We start from the raw sequence: 23,384 nt of genomic DNA, 5'->3' as shown, positions 1-23,384 counted from the left end.
TTTCATGAGTTTTAACAGTACAAACACAAGCACTGGAGTCAGATAGCCCTGAGCTCAGATCTCAACTGTACACTTAGCAGTTATGTGACTTTGGGCAAGGGACTTAACTTCTCTGTGCCTCAATTTCCTCACCTTGTAAAATGGGGATGAAATGTTGATCTAACCAGATTGTTGTGAGAATGAGGGATAATGAGTGTAAAGCATCTAGTGTGCTGGTTGACTCAATAAGCCTTCAACAAATGGTAGCTAAAGTCAGTGTCTTATGTGTGTGAGCGTGATTACAAGCCAGAAGTGAAGGTACTTGACTTCAGTGGTCTCTTAAGTACTTTTTTCAAGTCTATGTTTATGTTTATGAGATCTGGGTGGAGGGATTAGTGCTATTTACATACCTTAAATTATTTGGAAAATCATGTTTTATAAACAACTTTATAGGAGAGGAAAGCAAATATCAGTGGTAGGAATGAGGGTTTCCCTAAAATGCTGTCAGATGCCAACACATGTGCATGGAGAAAACTGGCCTTGACTTACTTTTTTAAAAAATATGATCACCTTTATTGAGTTTCCACTTATATTAAATTCTTTTAATGTGACCACCAGTTAAAGAATAATTTATCTAGGAAGCCAAATGTCTCTATTTAGGGGCTAAATTAAAAATAAATAAATAAATAAAACCACTTGTTTCAGTGACCTTAATGATATACTATTTGTTTATCCCTCTAGTAACAGTGCATGATCTTTCTCAGTGAAAGAACTTGACTGACCACTTCAACTAGATGAATTGATTTGAGCAAAGGAGGCATGTCTCATTATCGAACATTTACTAGTAACTTGTGGTGAGACTCACACAGGCTGTGCTGTTGGAGGTCATTCACTCACAGCAGGACAGTTTGCCTGTTATGGGCAGTAACCTCGGATGCTTTGGGTGAGCTACTCCATTGTGAGTTTTCCTCTTTGAAGAGTGGGAGTGGCTGTCAGAACAGAGAGATGAGCGCTGGGCTTCTGCTTGACAGTGGTCTCTTCTGAGCAGTGCATGTCAAAGTTCCAGCATCCCTACTCTGATATCTAAGTTGGCTGCTCAGTTACTAAGAGTGGTGGAAACATATAAGATCCCAGTTATTATTTTAGGTAGAAGGAGGATTACACAAAGGCATGGGGTGAGTGGAAGTACATTAAAAAGAAGGGGAGAAGTGAATGTCAGTGTAGAAATACCCTGATTTTCTAGGATGTAGACAAGTGCTGAAATAATTCCCTGAGCAACAAGGTCCCAGCTTGGGAAATGACCTAGATTTCCTCCTAAAGTTGTAAAGACTGGTAGAGATGACTAAGGGGTGTAAATAGCTTTGGGAAGCTTATATTTTCATGCCTCTAATCACACCAGGAGGCAGAAATATACCTTTGTTATTGGATAGTAAATCGAATCTGTAGGAAGGTTTGGATGAATGTTCCCAGGACTGAGGCCATTCCTGTTTGCACAAGTAAGCCTATAGAGGTAAGAGGATTATTCATGCTCCTGTGGTCAGAGCCCGATAGGAGAGGTGGACGTTGCTGCAGATGACCTTTCAGTCAAGAAATTCCTGTTTTTCTGACTTTATTGATATGGCGGTGAGATTGCCACTGTGCTATTCGTTTCCTAAAGCAGGATGCCTAAAACTCCTTTGTCATTTAGAACAGTGAAATGTTCTGATCTGAAGTGGAGCATGAATGAAAATAAAGAATGTGCCAAGAGACAGGTAATTTTTTTTTTCATGTTGCTGAAATCAGTCTTCTTTTGGGGGAAAAATACATGGTGTTATTGCATCTACAGAGAAGCAAGACATACCAGGCAAGGCAACTTCTCTAAAACCAATTCTGCTGACCTTGTTCTCCATTCATTTTTACTAGGGTTGATTGTGCCCCTGCCTTGTGTTCCAGCCCATGAGGAAAGCAGGAAAGATAAGGGTTCTTACCCTCAGGGAGCTTGCAATCTAGTTTGCTGGGCTTTGAAGGGGTCAATAAACAAAGTTCCTCTTTTACCTGCCCAAGATTGAAACCATTTGAGACAGAAACAAAGGGTGAGACAAAAGGAGATCAAATGTCAGCTTTATTGCTTTTAAAAGCATGTGGGAGGAAATGGTCTTGCTAATACTGCTCCCCAGAATTGAACTCATCCATCCAGTCACAGGCAGAAATAGTGAATCAAAAGCTTTCCCATGGAAGCCTGTCTCTATAACACCACAGCACTGAGGTACAGAGGATGTGATCTTAGCAGGCAGATCGCCCAAATAGTTGAGTTATTTTGCATTGCAAATAGACGCACTGTACAAGACTGGTTCTTTTTCTCAGTGTCACCAATCTGATTATCAATACTTTTGCCCTGGGGAGGAAGAGGTGAAGAAGTGGAAGGCATTCCAAATGTCAAGAATGGCATAAGCCAAGAATTGGACAGATGGTGTATATTTGTAAGTCCGTGAGCTAGCCAGTCTAATTGCGTAGAATAGATGGCTGTCAGGAACAAAGAATGAGCGCTGGATAAGTAGTTGGGCTTCAGATTCTAGAAGGCATTTGATACCAAAGGAATAAATTATATCCTGACACTATCTAGACCATGACCATATGGAAGGTTTTTAGAGGATGATGCTGTTTTGCACCTGGATATACATTCTGGGATTTAGAGATTAAGCTCAATTTAATTGGTCCCTAAGGGTCATTAGACTTTAACCTTCTTCACTGGAGATTCTCATAGAAACTGAGATTGTATACCATATGGCCAATTAGCAAAGAGACTATAATTTTTGTGGACTCCGAATGCCCTTGAGTAATACACCTGGAAAAAATAGGAAGCTTTTGTATTCAATTCAGCTAAATTAATATACTTTCATGAAGTGTATTTTGTTTGATGAGGCTGGTACATGAGACTCATAGTCTACTGGAAAGATGTAAGTGGCTCTAGTAGGGTAGTGATCACAGTCTAACTTGTATTAGAGATGCAATTCCTGCCTGTTACAGGATCACTAAAGAGGAAAGTTAATTCTGACTTGATGAATCTGGGGAGACTTGCAGATGAGTAGGTTTAAGTGATGAATTGCTAGAGCACGGGAGAAAGACATGCCTGGTGAAGTCCAGTGTAAGAAGAGAACCAGAGTCTGATGAGTAGAAGTCCATTTTCCTAGAATGTTGAATGACCTTGGAGAATAGTGGGGATAAAGATTGTGAAGATGCTAGTAAAGAGCCTGGCTGAAGAGTTAGGCATTTATTCTCTGGGCTAGTATTTCTCTCTGTTTTTCGCTTACATCTAGCAAATGATAATTGTATGCATGTTGTGGTCCCTGTGCCAAGTTAATTTAAAGCTTTATATTATAATGCGACAGGGTATTACATCCATCTTCCCTGTGTTAACTAAAGATGGCTTTAGTTAACACAGATGTGAGGTGGCTTGAGCTGACCATGGCCCCTTAAAGCTACTGGTGTATCACTCCATCTTCCACATGGACCTCTCAAGCCTCTTCTTGATGCTGGAAAGGGGACAAAGAAAGTGAGAATTTATTTGAGAAATTCACCTTGTAGGTCTTGGCACTGAGAGACTTTGGAGACCGGTGGGATTAACCCTACCCAACTCCCTAAAATCTAAGGCGAGGAATTGTTCATTTCCTGGTCTGTTGGAGCAGTTTCCTGGTGAAGAGGGAGTCTCTTGTGCTCTGTCCAATCCCTTCCTCAGAGTGCACCATTGTCAAGGCTGTAACTGCATAACCAGGGGAGAAAATAATTCTCGAAGGCCAAATAATAATCTCTTCTTTAAGGCAACAGAGCCCATTTCATCAAAACAAGGCTGCTGTTGAGAATGAATGGAGTTCATTACGTGTGCTCACCTTTATTCTTACAACGCTCTTTTCATGTAGCGCTCTGTTGCAGTTTTTCCACATCTCTAACTATCAACTACATTTCTTCTGAGTTGTTCTGTGCTGATAAATCAGGTAACAAATATTCTTTCCAACGCTCTCAGTTATATTGGAGAAACATGCTCTGAGCTGCTGCATTTTCTTCAGTATTTTCCTGGGTTAAGCATCCACCTTGCAGCCCTGTATTATAATAACAGCAGCATACCAGGTAATGCCTTAAACGGGCGTGGCTGAATAAATATATAACAAGCTACACGTGCACTTTAAAAATCAAGAAAAAAAAGTAGGAAAAAGTAAAACGAAACAGGTGAAATTAATTGTAGCATTACATTTTATTTAACCAAAATATCCAAAATATTATCATGTAAGTATATGCTCAATATGAAAAATGACTAATGAGATACTTTATAATTTTGTCATACTAAGTCTACAACAATCTGGGTATATTTTACACTTCTCAAGCATCTCAGTTCATATGCTAAATTATCACCAGAAATACTTGATCAGCATTTACATTTCATAAAATTCACGGTAGTAAGGTAGATTCACATACCCAGGTTATTCCAAACATACTTAAAAGTTTGCCAATAATTGGATCAGGTATCAGTTTTTAAATTTAAGTTTAAATTGGCTAAAATTAAATAAAATTAAAAGTCAGTTTCTTAGTCTCACTGGCCCCACTTCAAGTTCTCAGGAGCCCTCTGTAGCTAGTGGCTATAGTAGTGGACAGCATAACCCTTAATGATATATATACTCTTTCTTATTTATCTATTACCATATCTCCTTGTGGCAGACACCATTCCCTGTTGTGCCTATGAGAGTGCAGAGAAGCAGCGAATTTGGTGACTTGGCTCAGATCACATAGCTAGTAAAGGGTGGAGCTGTGTTTGAACCAACCTATGCCAGTTTGACCAAAAAGCCCAGGCTCTTCCTATTGTACATTTTCTCACATTCATTTTTTTTTTTATATTGAGGTATAATTTATGTGCAGTAAAATTTACTCTTTTTGGTTATACCCTTTTTGGTTCTATGAGTTTTGACAGAAGTATGTGCATCTATCACCATAATCAAGATATAGAACATTGAACATATAGAATATTGTCTCAAAATATTCCCTCTTATGGCCCTTTTGCAGTCACCCTCTTCCCACAGGAAGTCACTGACAAACCAACCTGATTTCTCTCTCCCTCCAGTTTTATTTTTTCTACATTTTCATATGGATGCAGAAATGGAAGTCTTTTGAGTCTAGCTTCTTTCACTTCGTGCATTGAGATTCACGCATGTTGTTGAATATCGAGAGATGTTCCTTCCTCTCTGTTACTGAGTAGTTCCGCATTGCCTGGGTGCGTCCTTGTGTGTTTATTCATTCATCAGTTGAAGGTCATTCACGTTGTTTCCAGTTCTTGTGTGATTATGAATGAAATTTCTATAAACATTTATGTGAACGTGAGTGTTGCTTTCTCATGGGTAGATACCTAGGAGTAGAATTGCTAGGTCAAATCTAAGCGTATGTTTATAAAAAGCCACCAAACTATTTCTTAAGTGGCAATATCATTTTGTATCCCCGCCAGAGATGTATGCAAGTTCTAGTTGCTTCACATCTTAAGCAAGACTGGTATTATCAGTTTTGTGTGTGTGTGTGCGCACATGTGTGTGTAGACATTCTTTTAGGGTCCTAGTGACACCTTGTTAGTTTCGTTTAAATTTCCTAATGACTAGGTATCTTCAGCTCACTATGCTTGGATGGATAAAATGAAACTCTGAGCTATCCTTAGTGTTTTAGCCTCTTTACTCATCTTATTGATGTTTTATTGCTTTCTCTGTCTCTAGTGCCTGCTCTCTACCCATTGCTCTATCATGACCTTATATCACCCTTCTTTGGACAGATGGACAGCTACTTATAGACCCCACGGGGACATTTTCCCCAAATGACCCTCGTCGGTCCCTCACCACATGTCCAACTCTAGGGACAGCCCAAGGCAGACCATGGTAATTGCTTTTCTCAGCAGAGCCCTGGCTTCCTTGTCCTCAGGGCCCAGGGGGGTGAGCGACAGATGACCATGCCACCTGGACTCAGTGCACTGCCAGGAGGCTGCTGTCCGTGTCCCTTTGCACCTCAAATTGATTCCCAGAGGGAAAGTGGGCCACACAGTCCTGGGACCATATACTATCCTCTTCTTTGGGGACTGCCTTACAAGCTGGTACCTTTCTCCTTGAACTCTTGGGGCCAACAACAGCAGCTATGCTGCTGATTTCAAACCACAGCGGGACGAAGCATGTTTAAGTTTATCAGATTCCAAATACCTCCTTGGATGGAGAAGAGTTAAAATGTGTATCTCATTCTCCAGTTCCTTTAAATTGCATGCAGTGACGGTAAGTAGTGTTTCATGGAACTTTCATGTCAGAGATGTGTATGTAACTACACGTGTACACATACATGCACATATGGGTATGAGTCTACTAGGTGGCACCAGAAATGTATTTCACACTTGGGTTGCAGTCAAAAAGTTTGAAAGCTATTGGCCTAGGATACAGAAAGCAAAGTGCCCTCCAAACTTATAGTCCATTTATATAAGATATAGCACCAAGAAGCAATTCAGAAATAATGTAAGAGCTTTGACAATCCAAATACAAATGGGAAGTGTTCTTTTTTTTTTCCCCCAGATAGGACTGAGATGGCTTTGGCATTATGTGCAACTGCAGGAGAAATGCCTTCAGAGGTACAGATGGGTTCCCTTAGAATCTGTCCTTCCTACATCTTTTCTGTACCCACTCTCCTGATTTTGCTGTCAGACTACGTGGAGCACACAGAAAGTACCCATCTGAGTGGTAGAGTTCTTGGTGGGAATATGGGAGTAAAATATTGGCATATTATATTTTCCAAACATGCTTATTCAGAAGAACGCAAGAAGCAGCTGAGTGGCTAGTAAGTCAAGCTAGAATGCGTCCGGCTAGGAAGCAGGGGATGATGGTGACAGGAGTCTGATTCTGTCCTGTATATGTTCTAGAAATTAGATAGCAAGGCCCTGGATACTTGTTGGTCGGGGGGCAACCTAATTAGCGGAGAGAGTTCTATGGAATCATTATCTGGTGGTCTATCAGAAAAGATACCTGCTCTGTGTCTAAAGAGAACTGGAAAAGGCCTCCATCAGGCAGAAGGTTCTAAAGAAACACAGATTCCATTCTCTGTGATAAATTATTGGTAATTGGGTTTGAAGAAACACCTTTGCAGTTGGTTTTAAAGACCAAGGTGATCTGAGGGCCTCACAGCTCTTGGATGAGTGTGTAAGGTGCCAGTTCCTGGAATGGCACTGACTTTAAGCAGCTGGGGCAGGGAGGGTGCCTCTGGGGAAGGACAAAACTCTGACACCACTGCCCCTCCCCCACCTCGGCTTCTGTCTTTACCCACCCTCTGTTCACGTTAGAATCTAATCAACTCCATCACTGGCCTTTTGTCAAATTCCCCTGGTGGTGTCCTTCCCAGATAACACTCTTCTCCTCCTGACCTTCTCTGTTCATTTTCGTTGTTGTTTTTCATATTTGGGTTGGCATTCTCTATTCTCTTTCCAGGCCAGTCAGGTTACTAAAAACAAACAGAAAGCACTTCTCGTTTCATCAACTAAGTTATGTCATTAAGAAGAAAAAAAAAAAACTTCTGTGAAATTCTTTCGTTTTGCTCCCACTGGCATCCTCTCAGAACTGTAGTAAACCTCAATTCACAATGGTCCCCAAAGAATGGGGATAAGTACAATTAAACTTTTGAGATATCTGCGTGTTATCCAGAAAACCTGCCATTCTACCTCCTGTTTATATACACTTAAACAATTTGAATCACCTTCCCTTTGGAACATGCTGGAACTTAATGGGAAATCAAGGGGATCTTTCTCTGACATAGATTGTCATTGTTTTAAATATCTCTTCTTACTGCCCAGATGTAGGCACAGAAGAAATAAAAATGAATCAAACCTGTGCTTACTCTCGAATGCTTCTGGACCGTAAATCTCCTCATTCTCTAGCTACGTGCTTGTGGTAATGCTGGTCTTCCTTCAGAATATCAAGGGTGTGCATATCCCAGTACATCAGGAACACTGGCAAGAGCGCTCTACGTTAGCTGTTATATCCTTTCCAGCCAGCTGAGGGAAAAAAGGAAGGGAAGAGTTTATTCTGCCTCTTCCAAAGTGACCATTGGCTGAGACCCAGGATAATATGGGAATTATCTAAAGTCTCACAGTGAGCTGGTGGCATAGCCAGAGATAGGGGCCAGGTCACCAAGCTGGGTCATCTGACCGAAAATATCTATCTCACTACTAGTCAGGACACCTGGGCTTCTACCATTACAGATTATGCCTTCATGCCTTGAAAACCTGTCTGGAAGCCCCTTCTAAGCAAAATCCATGTTCTTTGTTTTTATTTCTTTGTTTTTAATTTTTATTGAAGTATAGTTGATTTACAATGTTTCAAGTGTACAGCAAAGTGATTCAGTTATATATATATAAATATATATAAATATATATATATTCATTTTCAGATTCTTTGCCATTATAGGTTGTTACAAGATATTGAATATAGTTTCCTGTGCTATACAGCAGGTCTTTGTTGTTTATTTTATATACAGTAGCATGTATTGGTTAATCCCAAATGTTCTCTAGAAGAAGTAACTCCTTCAGTTGTTATCAACCACTCCCACCCAGAGGGAATGTTGATAGTTAATTAAGGATAAAGTCCTTTGAACAAAGTACAGAGACTTGTAGAGTGGGATAAAGCCAACGAGTAAGGGGAATGGGGCATCTGGTTTGTGGGGGTGGACGGAGAAGCGATAAACTTAAACTGCCCTTGGAGACCACGAAGCATGTGACCTTTCTCACCATGTTCCTCATCTTTTCCTCTTCCAAACCCCCAACACACTATGGAAAATGCTGGAGCTTCTCCCAGGGCTTCTCCAAAACTATAGGCATTTTGGCCCAACACGGTTCTCCATCTCTTGCCCTTTCTCCTAGGTAGCAGGTATCAAAGGGATATTCCTGGCAAACAAGAAGGTGGATGACCAAGTGAAGACATACATCACTTACAACAAGGGCAGGGATTGGCGCCTCCTGCAAGCTCCAGACGTGGACCTGAGAGGAAGCCCAGTACACTGCCTGCTGGTCAGTCTGCCTGTCTCATGTGAGACCACAGGGCAGGCTGGTTACCTGGGGATGCTCCACCAGGGGCTTTCTTTCATCAAGGAGGCCTTAGAAACATGCCTGGTACTAATAGGGGCTTTCCAACAACTCCCAGGGCATTGATCTGTGAACTCAGACTGCCATATCATTTGGATGAGAAGATCAGTTGAAATCCCCAAGCTTTTATTGAGAGTATACTATGTGCTCCAACTCCTAGTAAGAGAAAGAAACATAAGAGAAAGAGCCTGTGCCCAAGGGTCCCAGACAGAGCTCGGTAGTAGTGGTTAATATCTATTAGCTGATGCTGATATGATGCAGTTTGATAAGTGCTTGAGAGTGGGCAAGGTAAGAAAAGTTGCCTTGGAAGCCCAGGAAATGGCAGGCTGGTTTGTCCACATGAGACAGAGGTAATCTCTCAGCCTTCCCGGGGTTCCAGCTGCATGGAATATTGGGGTAGGCACCAAGGAGGACCTGAGATGTAAGACATTATCTCTGTCGCCAGGGGCTGCAACTCCAGGTGAGGAGGGGAGACAGATAATTAACAGTGAAATTCACAACCCTCAGTGTCCTCTTAAAGAGGACGTATGTGAGAAATTTTTCTAAGGTCCCAGAAATGGTCATGTTTCTTCTTTGCAAAACAAAGTTGCCTTTTGCCACTTACTGAATATTCTAGACATTATGTTAAAAACTGGGAATATAGCGGTAAGTAGGATAAACAGGGCCTTTCCCCTTTTGTTTTCAGTCTAGCTCCACGTTTTTGGCTTGTAGTACTAGACAGGTCAGAGACACATGGCTGCCTACCTCTAGGAACTGAGCACAACAAGAATTTTTTTCTCTAAGCCTTATCCATGGATTCATCTTATTTTATGAACTTAATTTTCTCCTTTTCCCAGTTTCACAATTTTCTTATTTTTTATTTAGTATATCATCCCTATAAATCCCTAATTCATATACAGACGAAGAGCCAGTAAAAAAATTGTTACAAGCAGATATCATCAAATTGGTTCTGGAAAGTGTGAAATCAAAGTTGCACAACCCAAAGAGGTATATAGGCAGCAACAGCAGAAAGGAGGAAGAGGACCTGCAGCTGGTGGACGAGGTGGTACTAGGGGTCGTGGCCGACGTCAGGGCCAAAACTGGAACCAAGAATTTAACAACTATTATGATCAAGGATATGGAAATTACAATAGTGCCTATGGTGGTGATCAAAACTGTAGGGGCTGTGGCGGCTCTGATTATACTGGGTATAGCTATGGAAACTAGGAATATGGACAGGGATATGCAGACTACAGTGGCCAACAGAGCACTTATGGGAAGGCATCTCGAGGGGGTGGCAATCACCAAAATAATCACCAGCCATACTAAAAGGGGACGTTGGGGAAAACAGGAAGAGGTCGCTAAAGTAACCCATCTTGCAGGACGACATTGAAGGTTGGTCTTCTGTTGATCTAAGATGACTATTTTGTAAAAGACTTTCTAATGTACAAGACACAACGGTGTCCAACTGTATGTAGCCGCCAGTTAGTTTTCTTTGTTTTTACTTTGTCTTTTGCCATATGTGTTATGACTCGATGTGGATTTGTGTTTATACAAATTTTATTTGTATGATTTCATGATAAACCTCAAATAAATGCTTCCTTATGTGATAAAAAAAATAAAGAAACTCAAATAGGGATAAATAAGTAAATAAATAAAGAACACAACCTTATATGAGTTTAAGAAAATGGCTTCAAACATTTTGAGTAAAATTCAAAGTAAAATCATAAGCAGGAACCAAATACATAAGCAAAAACAGAGACCATCTGGTTGAAGAAGAGGGTAGAGGGCCTGAGACTGTGTCACTTAACTTCCCCACTTCACTGCTCCCAGTGGCCCCTTAGAGCTCCAAGAAGCAGAGTGTGATGGCCAAGGTCAGAGATGGGAGAAGGTCCGTGCCATCCTCTGGGAAGGAATGGTCAGTGAGATTTCATAAGTGTGATCATGAACTAGACCTTGATAGATGGGGTGGGGGTAAGGAAGAGAGAGGAAGCCTACAATTGTGATGGAAGCAGGGATAGGAAGGGAATGGAAGCTCAAGGACAGGAAAGGAATGGAAGCTCAAGGCAGCTTCTGATGTGAGTGTATCAGCTGTTCAGGGAGAGATGACTGCTGCCCTTTTGGAGACTGAGTGTCCTAAGTGAGTGGTCACATCCAATCCTTGTTGTTTCTGGAAGCTGAACACCTGGGAGCCCCATACCTGGTGGGGCAGGGGTGCATGTCAGGAGTTTTCTGCAATGAAGCTACTTTCTTCTCCATTTTAGCCCTTCTGCTCCCTACACCTACACCTGCAGATCTCCGAGAATCCGTACTCCTCAGGAAGAATCTCCAGCAAGGAGACAGCTCCAGGGCTCGTGGTGGCCACAGGTAAGGAAGACATTCCCTGGGCTTCTTCCTCACTGAGGGCTTCTGGAATATGTTATGACCTCGCTAGAATCATTTCAACATCAGATAAAAGCTATGAGCACTCTTCCCAGAAAATAGGTAGGGTTTGTGGAACTCTAAGACCAATCTAATAACCCAGGAAAAGAGCTCCAGGCACTTGCAACTTTAGGTAAATGCAACATCTCACATGGTCACAGGTCAGTCCCCTGTGCTTAGCAAGAGAGCAGATTTCCTTTCCAAGTCAACTGACTGATCACAAAGGTTGTCTGTAACAGGGAAGTCTCACTTTAAGAAAATGTGATATATGAACTTCCTAGCTCACCAAGTATAAGTTGGGGTAGTTTTCTCTTTACACAGAGGATTCTTTACAAGGGGTTTCACCCCAGAGCTGTTTTTAATCAGGAGGTCTCTGGTGCGTGTAAAGGTTTGTTTAGACATGATTAACCATTTGGCTGAGAGCCTGGGGGAAAGGGCAGAAAAACTGCAGGTTGCATTGTTGGAACCACTGTCCACTGAAAATCAATCAGAAATGAAGATAAAACAACTCCGAGATGAAAATGAAAGTCTCCGGGGGAAAGTGCTCTGATTAGCATGCATTTGATTTCCATACACCTTTTCAGGAATACATTGATGGCATAAAGCAAGGCAGGCCTCTAATCTTCGAAGTTAGAGCTCTGGTATGAGGCAGCTTTTTTTCTAATGAAAGCAGATAAATTCACAGCGACTTGCTGAGATGGGATAGTCTGTTTTCTCTCATCAACCTGAAGCTCCAGCTGCTGGAGTTACTGCTCTTGCAGACATGACTTCATTCTCCAAGCCTCCAAATGCACGAACTTTTAAACACCACCCGTGGCCATCCACTCAAATTGGGCTGACAGCTAGCATAGCCTTCTGACACCTCAGTCGATCCTCTCTACCCTGTAGAAACCAGATACACCATATTTAATACCATTGCCTTCATGGAGCCCAGCACAACGAGAGATGAGGGCAGGCTCTGTTGCTATTCTCCTGGCTGGAGGAGTGACCCCCACACTCCATCATCCATGCCAGTTGGACCCAACTCTGGGACCGCTACACTCTCTACCTCTCCTCAAGGCCTACAGGAGGCCTGGACTGCAGTGGAAGGAACACTGGAGAACAGTAATCAGTAATAAAAGTTAGCATTATTAATTGCTAACTGTGTAACCAAGCATCGTTCTATGTAGCTTAACCACTCTGAACATCGGTGTTTTCATTGGCAAAGTGGGAATAATAATCCCAACATCATGGAATTGGACTATTAAATGAAGTGATGGAGTTCAAGTGTTCAGAACAGTGCCTAGGACATAGTGAATATTCAATACATGTTACCTATCATCATTGTCAGTATTACAGACATTTAGAGCTGCTCTTCTTGCACCAGAAGAATATGGTTTGCACGTCTCCTTCAATAGAATCCACAAATAATATGCACTCATTGTGCATTTAGGAATGAATGAAGACACTCAGGAACCCTGTACTCCTGTTTTCCAAGCTGAGCTCTGACACTTACAAGCCTTATGAGTTTGGCTTAGTTCTTTAACCTCTGAGCTTCATTTTCCTCGTCTGCAAATCCATTTTTTTCTTCTGCCTTGTGAGGGTGTTGTAAGAATTAGAGATGGAAGGGCTTCCTAGGTGGCGCAGTAGTTAAGAATCCGCCTGCCAATGCAAGGGACACGGGTTCGATCCCTGCTCCAGGAAGATCCCACGTGCCGTGGAGCAGCTAAGCCCGTGCGCCACAACTATTGAGCCTGTGCTTTAGAGCCCGTGAGCCACAACTATTGAGCCCATGTGCTGCAACTACTGAAGGCCATGCGCCTAGAGCCCGTGCTCCACAAGAGAAGTCACGGCAATGAGGAGCCCGCGCACCACAATGAAGAGTAGCCCCCACTCACTGCAACTAAAAAAGAAAGCCTGTGCACAGCAGAAAAAAAAAAAAAAAAAAAAGTGAATTAGAGATGGGAAGAATGTGTCTACAAGATCCCACTGAGGGCTCAGAGCATCATCAGGAGGGTTAGTTGTGGTCATTATTACCTATAACCATCACGTACCTCTCAATTACTCTACTGTTAAGTCTTTATAAGCTAACAAACACATAAAAAATCCAATTAAAGATTGGATTTTGAAACTTTTTTGTCCCTATACATGAGAATTTACTAATTGCTTTTCTCTCCCCTTTGCAACTCTTGTAACTTTGTATGGCACTTTGCATTGAGAGGTACATGACACAGCTGACAAGATCCTGATGAAGGGCCAGTGCTAGGTCACCAGCACATGCGTCCTCACTCCGTCCTCACTCTCAGCTTTTCCTAACCCTGCTTGCCAGCTCTTCCTGGGAGGTTGTTCACTATCGGGAAAGTAATTACGAAGTTAGTCCAGGATATCTTCAGTGGCCTTGATGGAGCCTGTCGCTCCAGGATCCTTTTCCACATCCATGTATTTCACCTGCCTTCAGGTGTCAGTGACCCTGGCCTCTCTCCTCTCCACTCCTCACTGCCTCCTCCCATCTCTCACTGAGACCAGGGTTCAGGGAAGCTGTGTGGATGACTATACACCCAGGGAGTCATCTCGAACTCCTGTTGAGACCATCTCTGAGAGCAGATGGAATTCCAGTCTGGAGAGTCTGGCAATTGCTTTTAGCAAATAGAATTACTAGGTTATCCTTACCACTATGGTTTCAAGCTAGTAGTCAGGCCTCACATCCTCCCAGGGCCTCAAGGTGTGCAAAGCACTTTTCTTGCCTTGATTGCACAATGGCCCTATGATGCAGAATTACAGATGAAGACGTGGAGGGCAGGGAGAACAGGTGTCGTGCCCTCACTCACACTCCCTGTGGCTCAAGTCTAGTCCCTCCAGTAGCCATTTGGCCAGAATTAGCCCTGAGCCCTTTCACCCACCAGCCCCACAGCTACCCCAGGTCCCCTGCCACGCTTCCTATACACTGTGAATGTTCATACCCTTGTGTTGTCCCCTCCATGGAGGTGCTTTCCTTTCCTGCAGTGGCTTGTGTACTGTCTGCTTCCTCCTGCACTTAATCACCTTGAGTGGGGATCAGTGGTGGTGAGAGAAACATCTCTAACCCCAGAGGACATTAAAATTCTCTCTCTCTCTCTCTCCCCACAAGTGTCTAAATAAGGAGAAAAGAAAGGTAGCCCTGGGAGGACATGGGGCTAAAAGTGTGATGTTCACACCTGCCCAAAAGGGCAGTGGAACCTCTGTGATTTCACAGCCAAGCTGTTGTTGAGAAGAGCTCCCTGTTCTCCAGCCTTCTCCCCCTTTCTCCCTCCTATCACACCACTCCAGTGGGGACCTGGTACTTCTTCCTCCAACCTGGCCAGAGGCCACCTTGGGAAGCCCCCCTCCAGTTCCACTTTAGCCACCAAGGCCCATTATTCAGATCTTCCTTCTCTGACATTATAACCTTGACTCTCCCTATCAGAGAGGAGAGTCCTCTTAGGGATTTAACATGTTCAAAGATCAAATCACCCTGAACACCTCTTTTCTATCCTTTTCTCTGGGAATTGATGTTCTGGTCTCTGTGATCAGCAGTGTTCCTTTCAGGGATCCTTTCAATTGACCCGAGATATTTCCAAAACAGACTTCACTGGGAGCCTTCGATTCTCACCACTGCCCTGCCTCCAAAATCAATCTGGTTGAGCTTTGAGAGAGAGGCTTAAGATGTAGGCAGAACCAGCTCCTGAAGAGGGTACGAGGTGATGAGACAGAGCCTAAGAAGGCATGACAGGGCTGGTGGATTCTAGCTCTAGGGGAACTATATTCCTGCCTCCCTCTCTACCACCCTTGGTAGACATGACTAATCGATCAACAAACTCTATTCTGTTGAAACCAAATGCGGCTTCAGAACCCTTCTTAACACAATGCTCCAGACAGCCATCATTAAAAGGCTCAAGCTGACATTCTCTTCCCCATCCCTCTTTTCTTTCTTCATCTGTGTTTTCCAAAACCTGGATCTGAAAAGTTGAATTCCAAATTCCAGACAGAGCTCCTCAGAGCCGCCCACCGTGCCCCTCCCCACTCTGTTGGTACAACTGCCGAGCCCTGAGCCCCAGGGTTATTTTTGGAAGCCTGAGTGTCAAAACAAGTTGGCTAGCTGTGTGCTCTCTGATGCTGATGGGAGCTTGACAAGCTGTAGCCTGCCTTTAATTTCTCATTTCGAAGCATTAAATGTCAGGAGCTCAATTAACATTTTCATTATTGCATTTTTATTGTGCTCTTATTTAGGCTACAGATGTGTGGGAGCTAACATTCCCCTCCTGCTATTTTTAAAGAAAAAATATCAGCCTCAGTGATAAATTCCTACATGTTTAGGGTACTTTCCTGGTTCTCAAGACTCCCCAAATGCATATCCACATCAGAACATAATTCAGTCGTGTATTTACTTACTCATCCATTGCATGATTCTTTGTTGAGCAACTCACTTCTAAGCTTGGGGCGCTGTTTTGCGCTCGGAGGGTGTGTGGGGAAACTTGAGAGATATAGATAGACTAGAAACTCTTGACTGCTTCCTTTTTATTTTTTTCATAAACATAACCACAAGGTGATGGAGTAGAAGGGGAAGGAAAAGAAGGGGAGAGAGAAAAAGGGGGTGTGAAGGGACAGAGGCAGTAAGTGTGGTCCATCTAGCCATAATCCAGGGGACTTCTCCCGCCATGCTTGACGGCCATGGTCTGCTGAGTACCGTCTTCTTCTTCTGGGCACTCTATACTTTTGGTTGCATAGTCTATACCATCAGAGTACTCAACTGCCTGGCACCCAAGAAACATATTTGACAAGTTTAACTTGGAAACACACACAGATACACATGCATGCGTACACACACTCACACATACATACCAGTTTTTCTTAGACTAAAACTATACATGAGGAGGAAGGTGTTCCTAGGCCCAGCATGACTGTTTACTCTTCTGCTCTTTGCCACCATCAAGGTCAGTTTTGGAGCGATTAATGGTTTGAATGAATAGTTCAAGAAATCCAAGCTAATCAATGTTTGGTCTTTGAGTGTTACCATTTAAAGATGCATCCCAGTCATATTATTTGTTTATTCATTTTTTCCCATGTTAGGTTATCTTCCTGCTGGGTTTTTGATATGGCATCAAAGAGAGACTGTATGAATCTACTCTAAAAATAACTTGGAAAACCTTGACTCTCTGCTACCCCCTCCCCCAGCCCCAAGCACACACAATCTGTAAACTGCCTGGCAATTTCAAATGATCCGCTTCTGTTTCAGGCAACATTGGTCCGGAGCTCTCATATACTGATATCAATGTGTTCATCTCTTCCGATGGGGGCAACACGTGGAGACAGGTAACTAGGAGATTTGGGGATGGGGAGGAGGCATTGAGGGCCAGTTCTGCCAACATCTCTCCTTTCTATAGATTCTCAGGCTCATTGTGACTTTTTGGGTGCAAAAAATAAATTGAAGCAGCTATCCTTTTTGGTTGATGTAGCTGGCAGATTAGATGGGCAGTTGATAAAATGGGAAGAGCTGGGCAGGGAATAAGAACTGGGAATTTCCTGATTGGCTCATTCTTTCATTCAGCAACTTGTTTGGAACAGTCACCAGATGCTGTGAGGTGTGAGGGAATACAGCCAATAAAACTGTTTCTGTCATTAATGTGCCATGGGGTCTTGGCAAGTAGGTCTCTACCTTTCTGGATCTGTTTCTTTATCTACAAGATGAAGGGGGTAGAATGCTAAGGCCAGCAAAGCCGTAGAAGTATGTGATGGCTTAAGTACTATGTAGGCTCATCTTTAATTAAGTATGAGACAGTTTAATAGATGCATGACCATATGAAAAATTAATTCAGTTTTACAAACTTTTTTTTTTTTTTGCAGCACTGTCCAATAGAACTTTCAGCAATGATGAAAATGTTCAGTATCTATACCATCCCATGTGGCTATTGAACACTTGAAGTTTGGCTAGTGTGACAGAGGAACTGGATTTTTTATTTTATTTTAATCAATTTAAATTTAGCTTGTCTCATGTGGCTGCTATATGGGAAAACACAGATTTATACACTGTCAAGTAGATGTTAAGTATAAACCTGAGGAGGCAGTTGAATACTTTGGAGTCCCTTTCCTCATGGAGCTCAAAATTAAGTAGAGCAAACAGGTTCAGAAATAACAAACTGTAGTTTAGAGTGATACTGTTATTTTAGTGGCATTATTAGCTTGCAGAGAAAAGGGAGGAATTGATTCTACTTGGGGAAACTGGGAAAGGCTTCACAAGAAGAGCTGACATTTTACTGTCTTAAAGATGAGAAGGTTTCTATCTGCAGAAGACAAAGGAAGAGCACTGACTGTCTTAACAAGACTGTCTTAACAGTGAAGGCGAAGCCACCATCTGCAATCGACTTGCACAAGTTTCTGTTTGGGTCCCTTAGTGACAATTATCATCACCATCACCAACATCCCCATCGCCACCCCCACTGCCACCACTGTCGCTACTGCCACTACCAAAGAAAATTACCAAGGACCTACTAGACGCAACCCCTACATTAACTACTGTGAGACCTACATCAAAGAATAGATTTAGATTCCTGCCCACAAGCAAATCAAGTAGATAAGGAACAGACACACTTACATGTGCCAAACGGGATAGAAACTGGAATGTAAACTCTTCTGGTCCAGAAACTCCCAACAGACAAACTATTGTCCCTTCAACACAAGAATAGAGCACCACCTGGACAGGTGGCCACTGTAACATTCCCTCCTTGTGCTGTTACCACTTTGGTTTTCTTTTCTCCTTTCCCAAACAGCTAAGGATTCCAGCTTCCACTACATTGCTGGGCAGGGCAAGAGTTAGCAGTGGCCAGAATGATACTGTAGAGAGGAAAGCGTGAAGAAAATAACTTCTTTCTCCTCCTCAGTGCTGAGAATCTTCTCGTAGTCCTTACCCTGGGACTTCAATCCAGCGTTTCTATGCTGTGGCTTATCACAGAGCCCACCTTTGAGCTCTGGGGAGAATAGCTGGCATGACAGGCTCAGAGTCTAGGTTTATACCTAAATATAAAGGAATAACCCTTAAGTCTTTTTGCATTAAGGCTCACCATTAGTGTGGACATTTAAAGGCAAACGTGAGAAATAAAACCAATTGAAAGGTTTAAGCCTGAGTGTCCATTTACTTTTCTCTGTGGTGTTCCCTAGGGCATGTTTACAGGAGACACCACCCCTCCTGTTCTCTGCCTTTTAAATCTGCTTATACTTTCTTACCCCTTCTAGTACGTCTCACTTAACCCACCATCCCAACCTCTCCATTCAGGCTGTAAGAGCCACCAATAGTGGTTAGGAGCTAGAGGAATTCTCCATTTCCACTTTCCTTTAGAAGATCTGGAGGAGGGAACTGGTTCTCTGATGGAGAAATATTTTTCCTGTCTTAGGTTGGAGACTTAAAATTCATAAATTGTAGAAGCGTTGCTATATGTGGGGTTACGTCTAAGCTAAGGCTCTGAGACTTGCCTCCTGGTGGGTGCTTAGTAAATGCCTTTGTAGATGGGTGGATGGGTCACTGAATGAGTGAATGCATGAGTGGATGGGTGAATAAACCAATCAAAGAATCAGTCCCTCTTGGTCCCAGGGAGCATGGTGTCCCAATGAGCATTTAGAGTAAGGATCCCCAAGCAGTTAACTTGTCTTCATCCAACTTGCATGGGAACTGAAGAGATAGTGGTTCAGTCTGAGAACTCAGTCATCATGTAGACCATAATGTCTACATGTCTAAAAGGATTTGTCCTTAAAGTTCATAGATGATTTATAAACATACTGTAAAACACAGACCGTTCATAAATTAGCAAACATCTCATTTGAAAAAATGAGAAAGAGAAATCTGAGTAGTAACTTACTCAGATGAAAAGATGGGGAAGGTTTTTCAAGTCCTATTTTCCCTTGGGTTATCTAGTTGAGCATGTGTCTTACTGCCTCAGCTTCTTGCGGCACACTGGCTCACCGTACTAGAGGAAAGAGCCCTTTCAATGCCATTTGAGTGGCCTAGGGTCAGTTATTTGTTCTCTGTAAGCCCATTTCCTCATCTATTCAATGGGGATGACATGACTTGCCAAAGTTCCTGATAGGGTTGTTGGAAGGCTCAGAATCTGGATGAAGAGATATATGTGAAAAACTTTGTAAACTGTCAAGCACTGTGCAAATGTAAGGCATTGCTGTGATTATTGTTGTTGTTGTTGTTCCAGATCTTTGATGAAGAGTACAATGTCTGGTTCCTAGACTGGGGTGGCGCCCTCGTGGCCATGAAACACACACCTCTGCCAGTCAGGCATTTGTGGTAAGGACAGCTCCCTACCTTATTAATGAGCAACTTTTTAGTGGAAAGGGTTGGAACAAGCTATTCTGCATGATTTTGCACCCATTTTACCCATTTCTTCATCCATTTCTTTATCCATCCATCCATTTGATGTACATTGCATCATCCAACTCTTAGGTAGCAGTAGCAGACCAGATGATTTAGATGGGGAAGTATAATGAATCCAGTGGGGTGGTAGGAAGGGGCGCTCAGATGATGCAGAAATGAGCAGGAAGGACCTGCAAGTTCAAGCAGCTAAGGTTAATAATCCAAAATATAAGAGCTGGACATTGCCATAAGAAGTCTAGGTACAGTGGCAAATACTAAGTTCAGTTCTAGATCAGTTGAATTGAGTTATCTATGAATATTCACCAGAGGTGAAGATTGGTTGCCAGATACATTCATCTGAAGGTCAGGAGAGAGGTCTGGGATGACACTTGAGATTTAGAGTCACTAGCCATTAATTAGGTGGTAAAGTAGGCTCCATGCCTCATGAAAGTGGGTACAGAAAGGAGAAAACAGGAACTCCGGTGGAACACTGTTGAATAACAACATGCAGAGCAGAGGAAGAAATTATAGGGAGAAAAAACCAAAAAGATAAAAACACAGGAGAAATGTTTTCATGGATGCTGAAGGAAGGGGTGATCAATAACACCAAATTCTATAATCAGATCAAGTTAATTACAGAGTGAAAAGTAACCTAGAATTAAGCAATGTAGGAAGTCATTGGTGATCTTTGTCAGGGTAGATTCACAGGAGAGGTGGGGTTGAAAGGTAGACTTCAATACATGAATGAATGAATGAATGAATGATGAGCCATGGAGTAAAGCAGAGACAGTGTAGACAATTCTTCCCAAGAAAGTAGATTATAGAGTGAAGCTGAGTGTGTGTATGTAAGACCCTCCAGGGAGGACAAAGAGTTGAGTGAGAATATATTATTATGATGGTGGTGGTGGTGGTGGTGGTGCTGCTGCTGCTGCTGATGTTACTTTTGTTTTTGGCAGAGGATAGATAAGTATCATGTATGTTTATATCCTGAAGGGAAAGAATTTTAAGCTTCAGATTCAGCAGAATTATATTTAAAAGAGTGAATGTTTGACAGTAGAGGGAATGCTGTCTAGAATACAGTTGTTGGGATTCACCATGGGCTGGAGGATGGATGCTGGCATGACTCCTAGGCCCTCGATTTTGGGAGACTAACCCTTTTAGAGTAAGTTTTACTAGAAGCATAAATTTTGTAATCAGGAAAAGAAAAATCAGCTTAGGATCCCCAGGTACCAAATTCAAGCTTCATCCACCTTGGCAAGGACTTAAAGTTTCTCTTAGTTTGGCCATTTATGAAGTTAAAGCCATTTGTAGAAAAACAAACCAAGAAAACAGTGCTCTGCCAACTCAAGCATGAGCTTGAAAAAGTTCCCAATGTAATTGTTTATCATCCTTTTACTGCTGATTTTATAATTTTTTGGGTAGTATCAGAAGAGTGGAATTACTTGATAGTAAGGATAGTCAGCATTTACTGAGGATTATTAAGTTCCAGGCACTGTTCTAGGCCCTTCCCATGAATTACCTAAGTTATTTCTTGAAACCACTGTATGCATTTGCATGTGGGTACTGTTTTTATCATAGCATTAAAATGCAGAAATATTAGATACCTTGCTCAAAGCTGCACATCTAGTACCTGGTAGCACCAAGCTGGGTTTCTATCACAAATGCTCTTCTCTTTTACCTGCTAATTTTCCAGATACTTTAGTGAGTACAGAGAGGCTTATCACATGGTCTTTTTCCTTTGGGAGATGATAGTGAAGAGGAGTGTAGACAGTCCACATATTATTGGAAATCTAAGCAATGTCTGCGAAAGGATGCTGACTGTGTGCATTGCTGGAGTACTGAGGCCGGATAGACCCCTGCTCACCTCCGCGCCCCCTGCCCCCCGCCCCGTGTGAGGGGGGTCTTTGTGCAGCAGGCAGCATGAGGGCTGATCCTTGAAAAAAGGATGCCAGGAGTAGGGGAAGTGATGGGAGGAAAGCCAAGGGAAGAGAAAACTCTGACCAAGCCTGGAATTCAGGAGATACAGAGAGTGCGAAGAAGACTGTACTGTGTGTGATTAGAATCAAGAACATAAGTGATGGTGGGTAGACCTCAGAAGAACTTCAATGTCAGTTTAAGGGGTTCAGGTTGAATCTGTAGATAATTCCTTGTACTACCAAGACCTCTGTCTCTGTGGTGGGAAGAACTCTCTCTATTGAGGACTGAGTACGACTTATACTCTCAGGGAGGGCAGCTTGACTCTTAAGTGTGTTTACTTGTTTTTTTAACCAAGAGAAGTAACATTTCTTAGGCCTTATCATTGTATTCTAAGCACCTCTGTCTAAATCTCAATGACATAATAAGTGTCCTGCAGACAGATACAGCTGGCAGATTTCTTCCCCTTAGATCCTGGGAGAAGAGGGTGGCAACCCGATCTTACATTTGACTGTCACCCTTCTGCTGTCTCTCCTTCATTATAGTAGGGACTTAGCACTCACTTCAAGATGGATTTTTAGAGACTTGTACACAAAAGTTGCCTTGTCCTAAGGAAGACAGGAGTTTGTTGTTGTTATTTCTTTTTGGTAGGAGAGGAGAGTGTATTTGACATGGAGCAGAGGAATACAGAGAGTTTTTGCTTTGGCGAATCTTAGCATCCTTACATCTGATCATTTAGTGTGTTCTGCAATGGTTTCTCTCCAGAGACTTCATCACTTCCAAAAGGAGTATGTGTCTAGGAACTTCTGGAGGGAAACCATCCAAATTGGAGAAATGATCTAATATTCACTCAGAGATGTGTAAATAGGATCAAATCCTGCCTCTCAAAATCAATACAAAGTTTGAGTTTTCCCTTATTCCATGAAATATCTCTTTTGTTGGTAAAAAAAAAAAAAAAAATAGAGAGAGAGAGCTCAGAAAAAAAAAGCTGCATTCACATTGAATTTCCTCTTATAATAGTAATGATAATACTACACTCTATTTGTTCACCTACTTCAATTTACAAAGGATTAAAGATGATTTTTCAAACTAAGCTTTTGAAATAGAATTTTCTCCATTTAAAGGATGTTGACACTGTCATTTATCATAAACGCTACAAATGCCTCCCTGAACTTAGATACCACCCATCGCGTCTGCTTACTTGCCTATCTGTGAGTGCCCTTGACCGAAATAGTCCCTGCAACAGTTAAATGCCAGCTACTGAGTATGTGTGCTAGCAAACAACGGTGGCATTTAACTCATTCAGGAATTCTTTGCACTCTTCTTTCAAGGCAAAGTGGGTGTTTTGTAAGGGCCTGACCTTGTCATTATCATCAATGTTTCCTTATAAACTTCTCGACTGATTTTTGTTTCTGGCTGGCTTATGAGTTGCAAGCTTGTGAAACCCAGATGCAGCTGCTTTATCACCAGTAGCTTCTAATTAAGTTACAAGCTTCAAAGTGAACAAACAGCTCATTTTAAGTGGAAGAAAGGTTAAGTAAACAGTTCATTGTTCTTTTCTGTAGCAGGTCTCAGACTGACATTATTTTGGCAGCATATACAATTGCATATATATTTGCATAGGAAAAA

At 42.3% G+C, this 23,384-nt stretch overlaps 1 protein-coding gene across 1 annotated transcript in view; it reads left to right on the top strand.

The window, feature by feature from the left end:
- The window catches only part of SORCS3 (sortilin related VPS10 domain containing receptor 3), a 569,211-nt gene that overhangs the window by 468,266 nt on the left and 77,561 nt on the right, over positions 1-23,384 (top strand). Inside the window, exons 10-13 of the mRNA XM_057735333.1 lie at positions 8,873-9,019; positions 11,338-11,440; positions 16,725-16,801; positions 19,684-19,775. Coding sequence (XP_057591316.1) covers positions 8,873-9,019; positions 11,338-11,440; positions 16,725-16,801; positions 19,684-19,775 — 419 coding nt within the window. The remainder of the gene's footprint in view (positions 1-8,872; positions 9,020-11,337; positions 11,441-16,724; positions 16,802-19,683; positions 19,776-23,384) is intronic.

This window comes from Hippopotamus amphibius, chromosome 5 (assembly GCF_030028045.1).
Source record: "Hippopotamus amphibius kiboko isolate mHipAmp2 chromosome 5, mHipAmp2.hap2, whole genome shotgun sequence".
Lineage (NCBI taxonomy): Eukaryota > Metazoa > Chordata > Mammalia > Artiodactyla > Hippopotamidae > Hippopotamus > Hippopotamus amphibius.
This window is presented reverse-complemented; position numbering and strand designations above follow the sequence as displayed.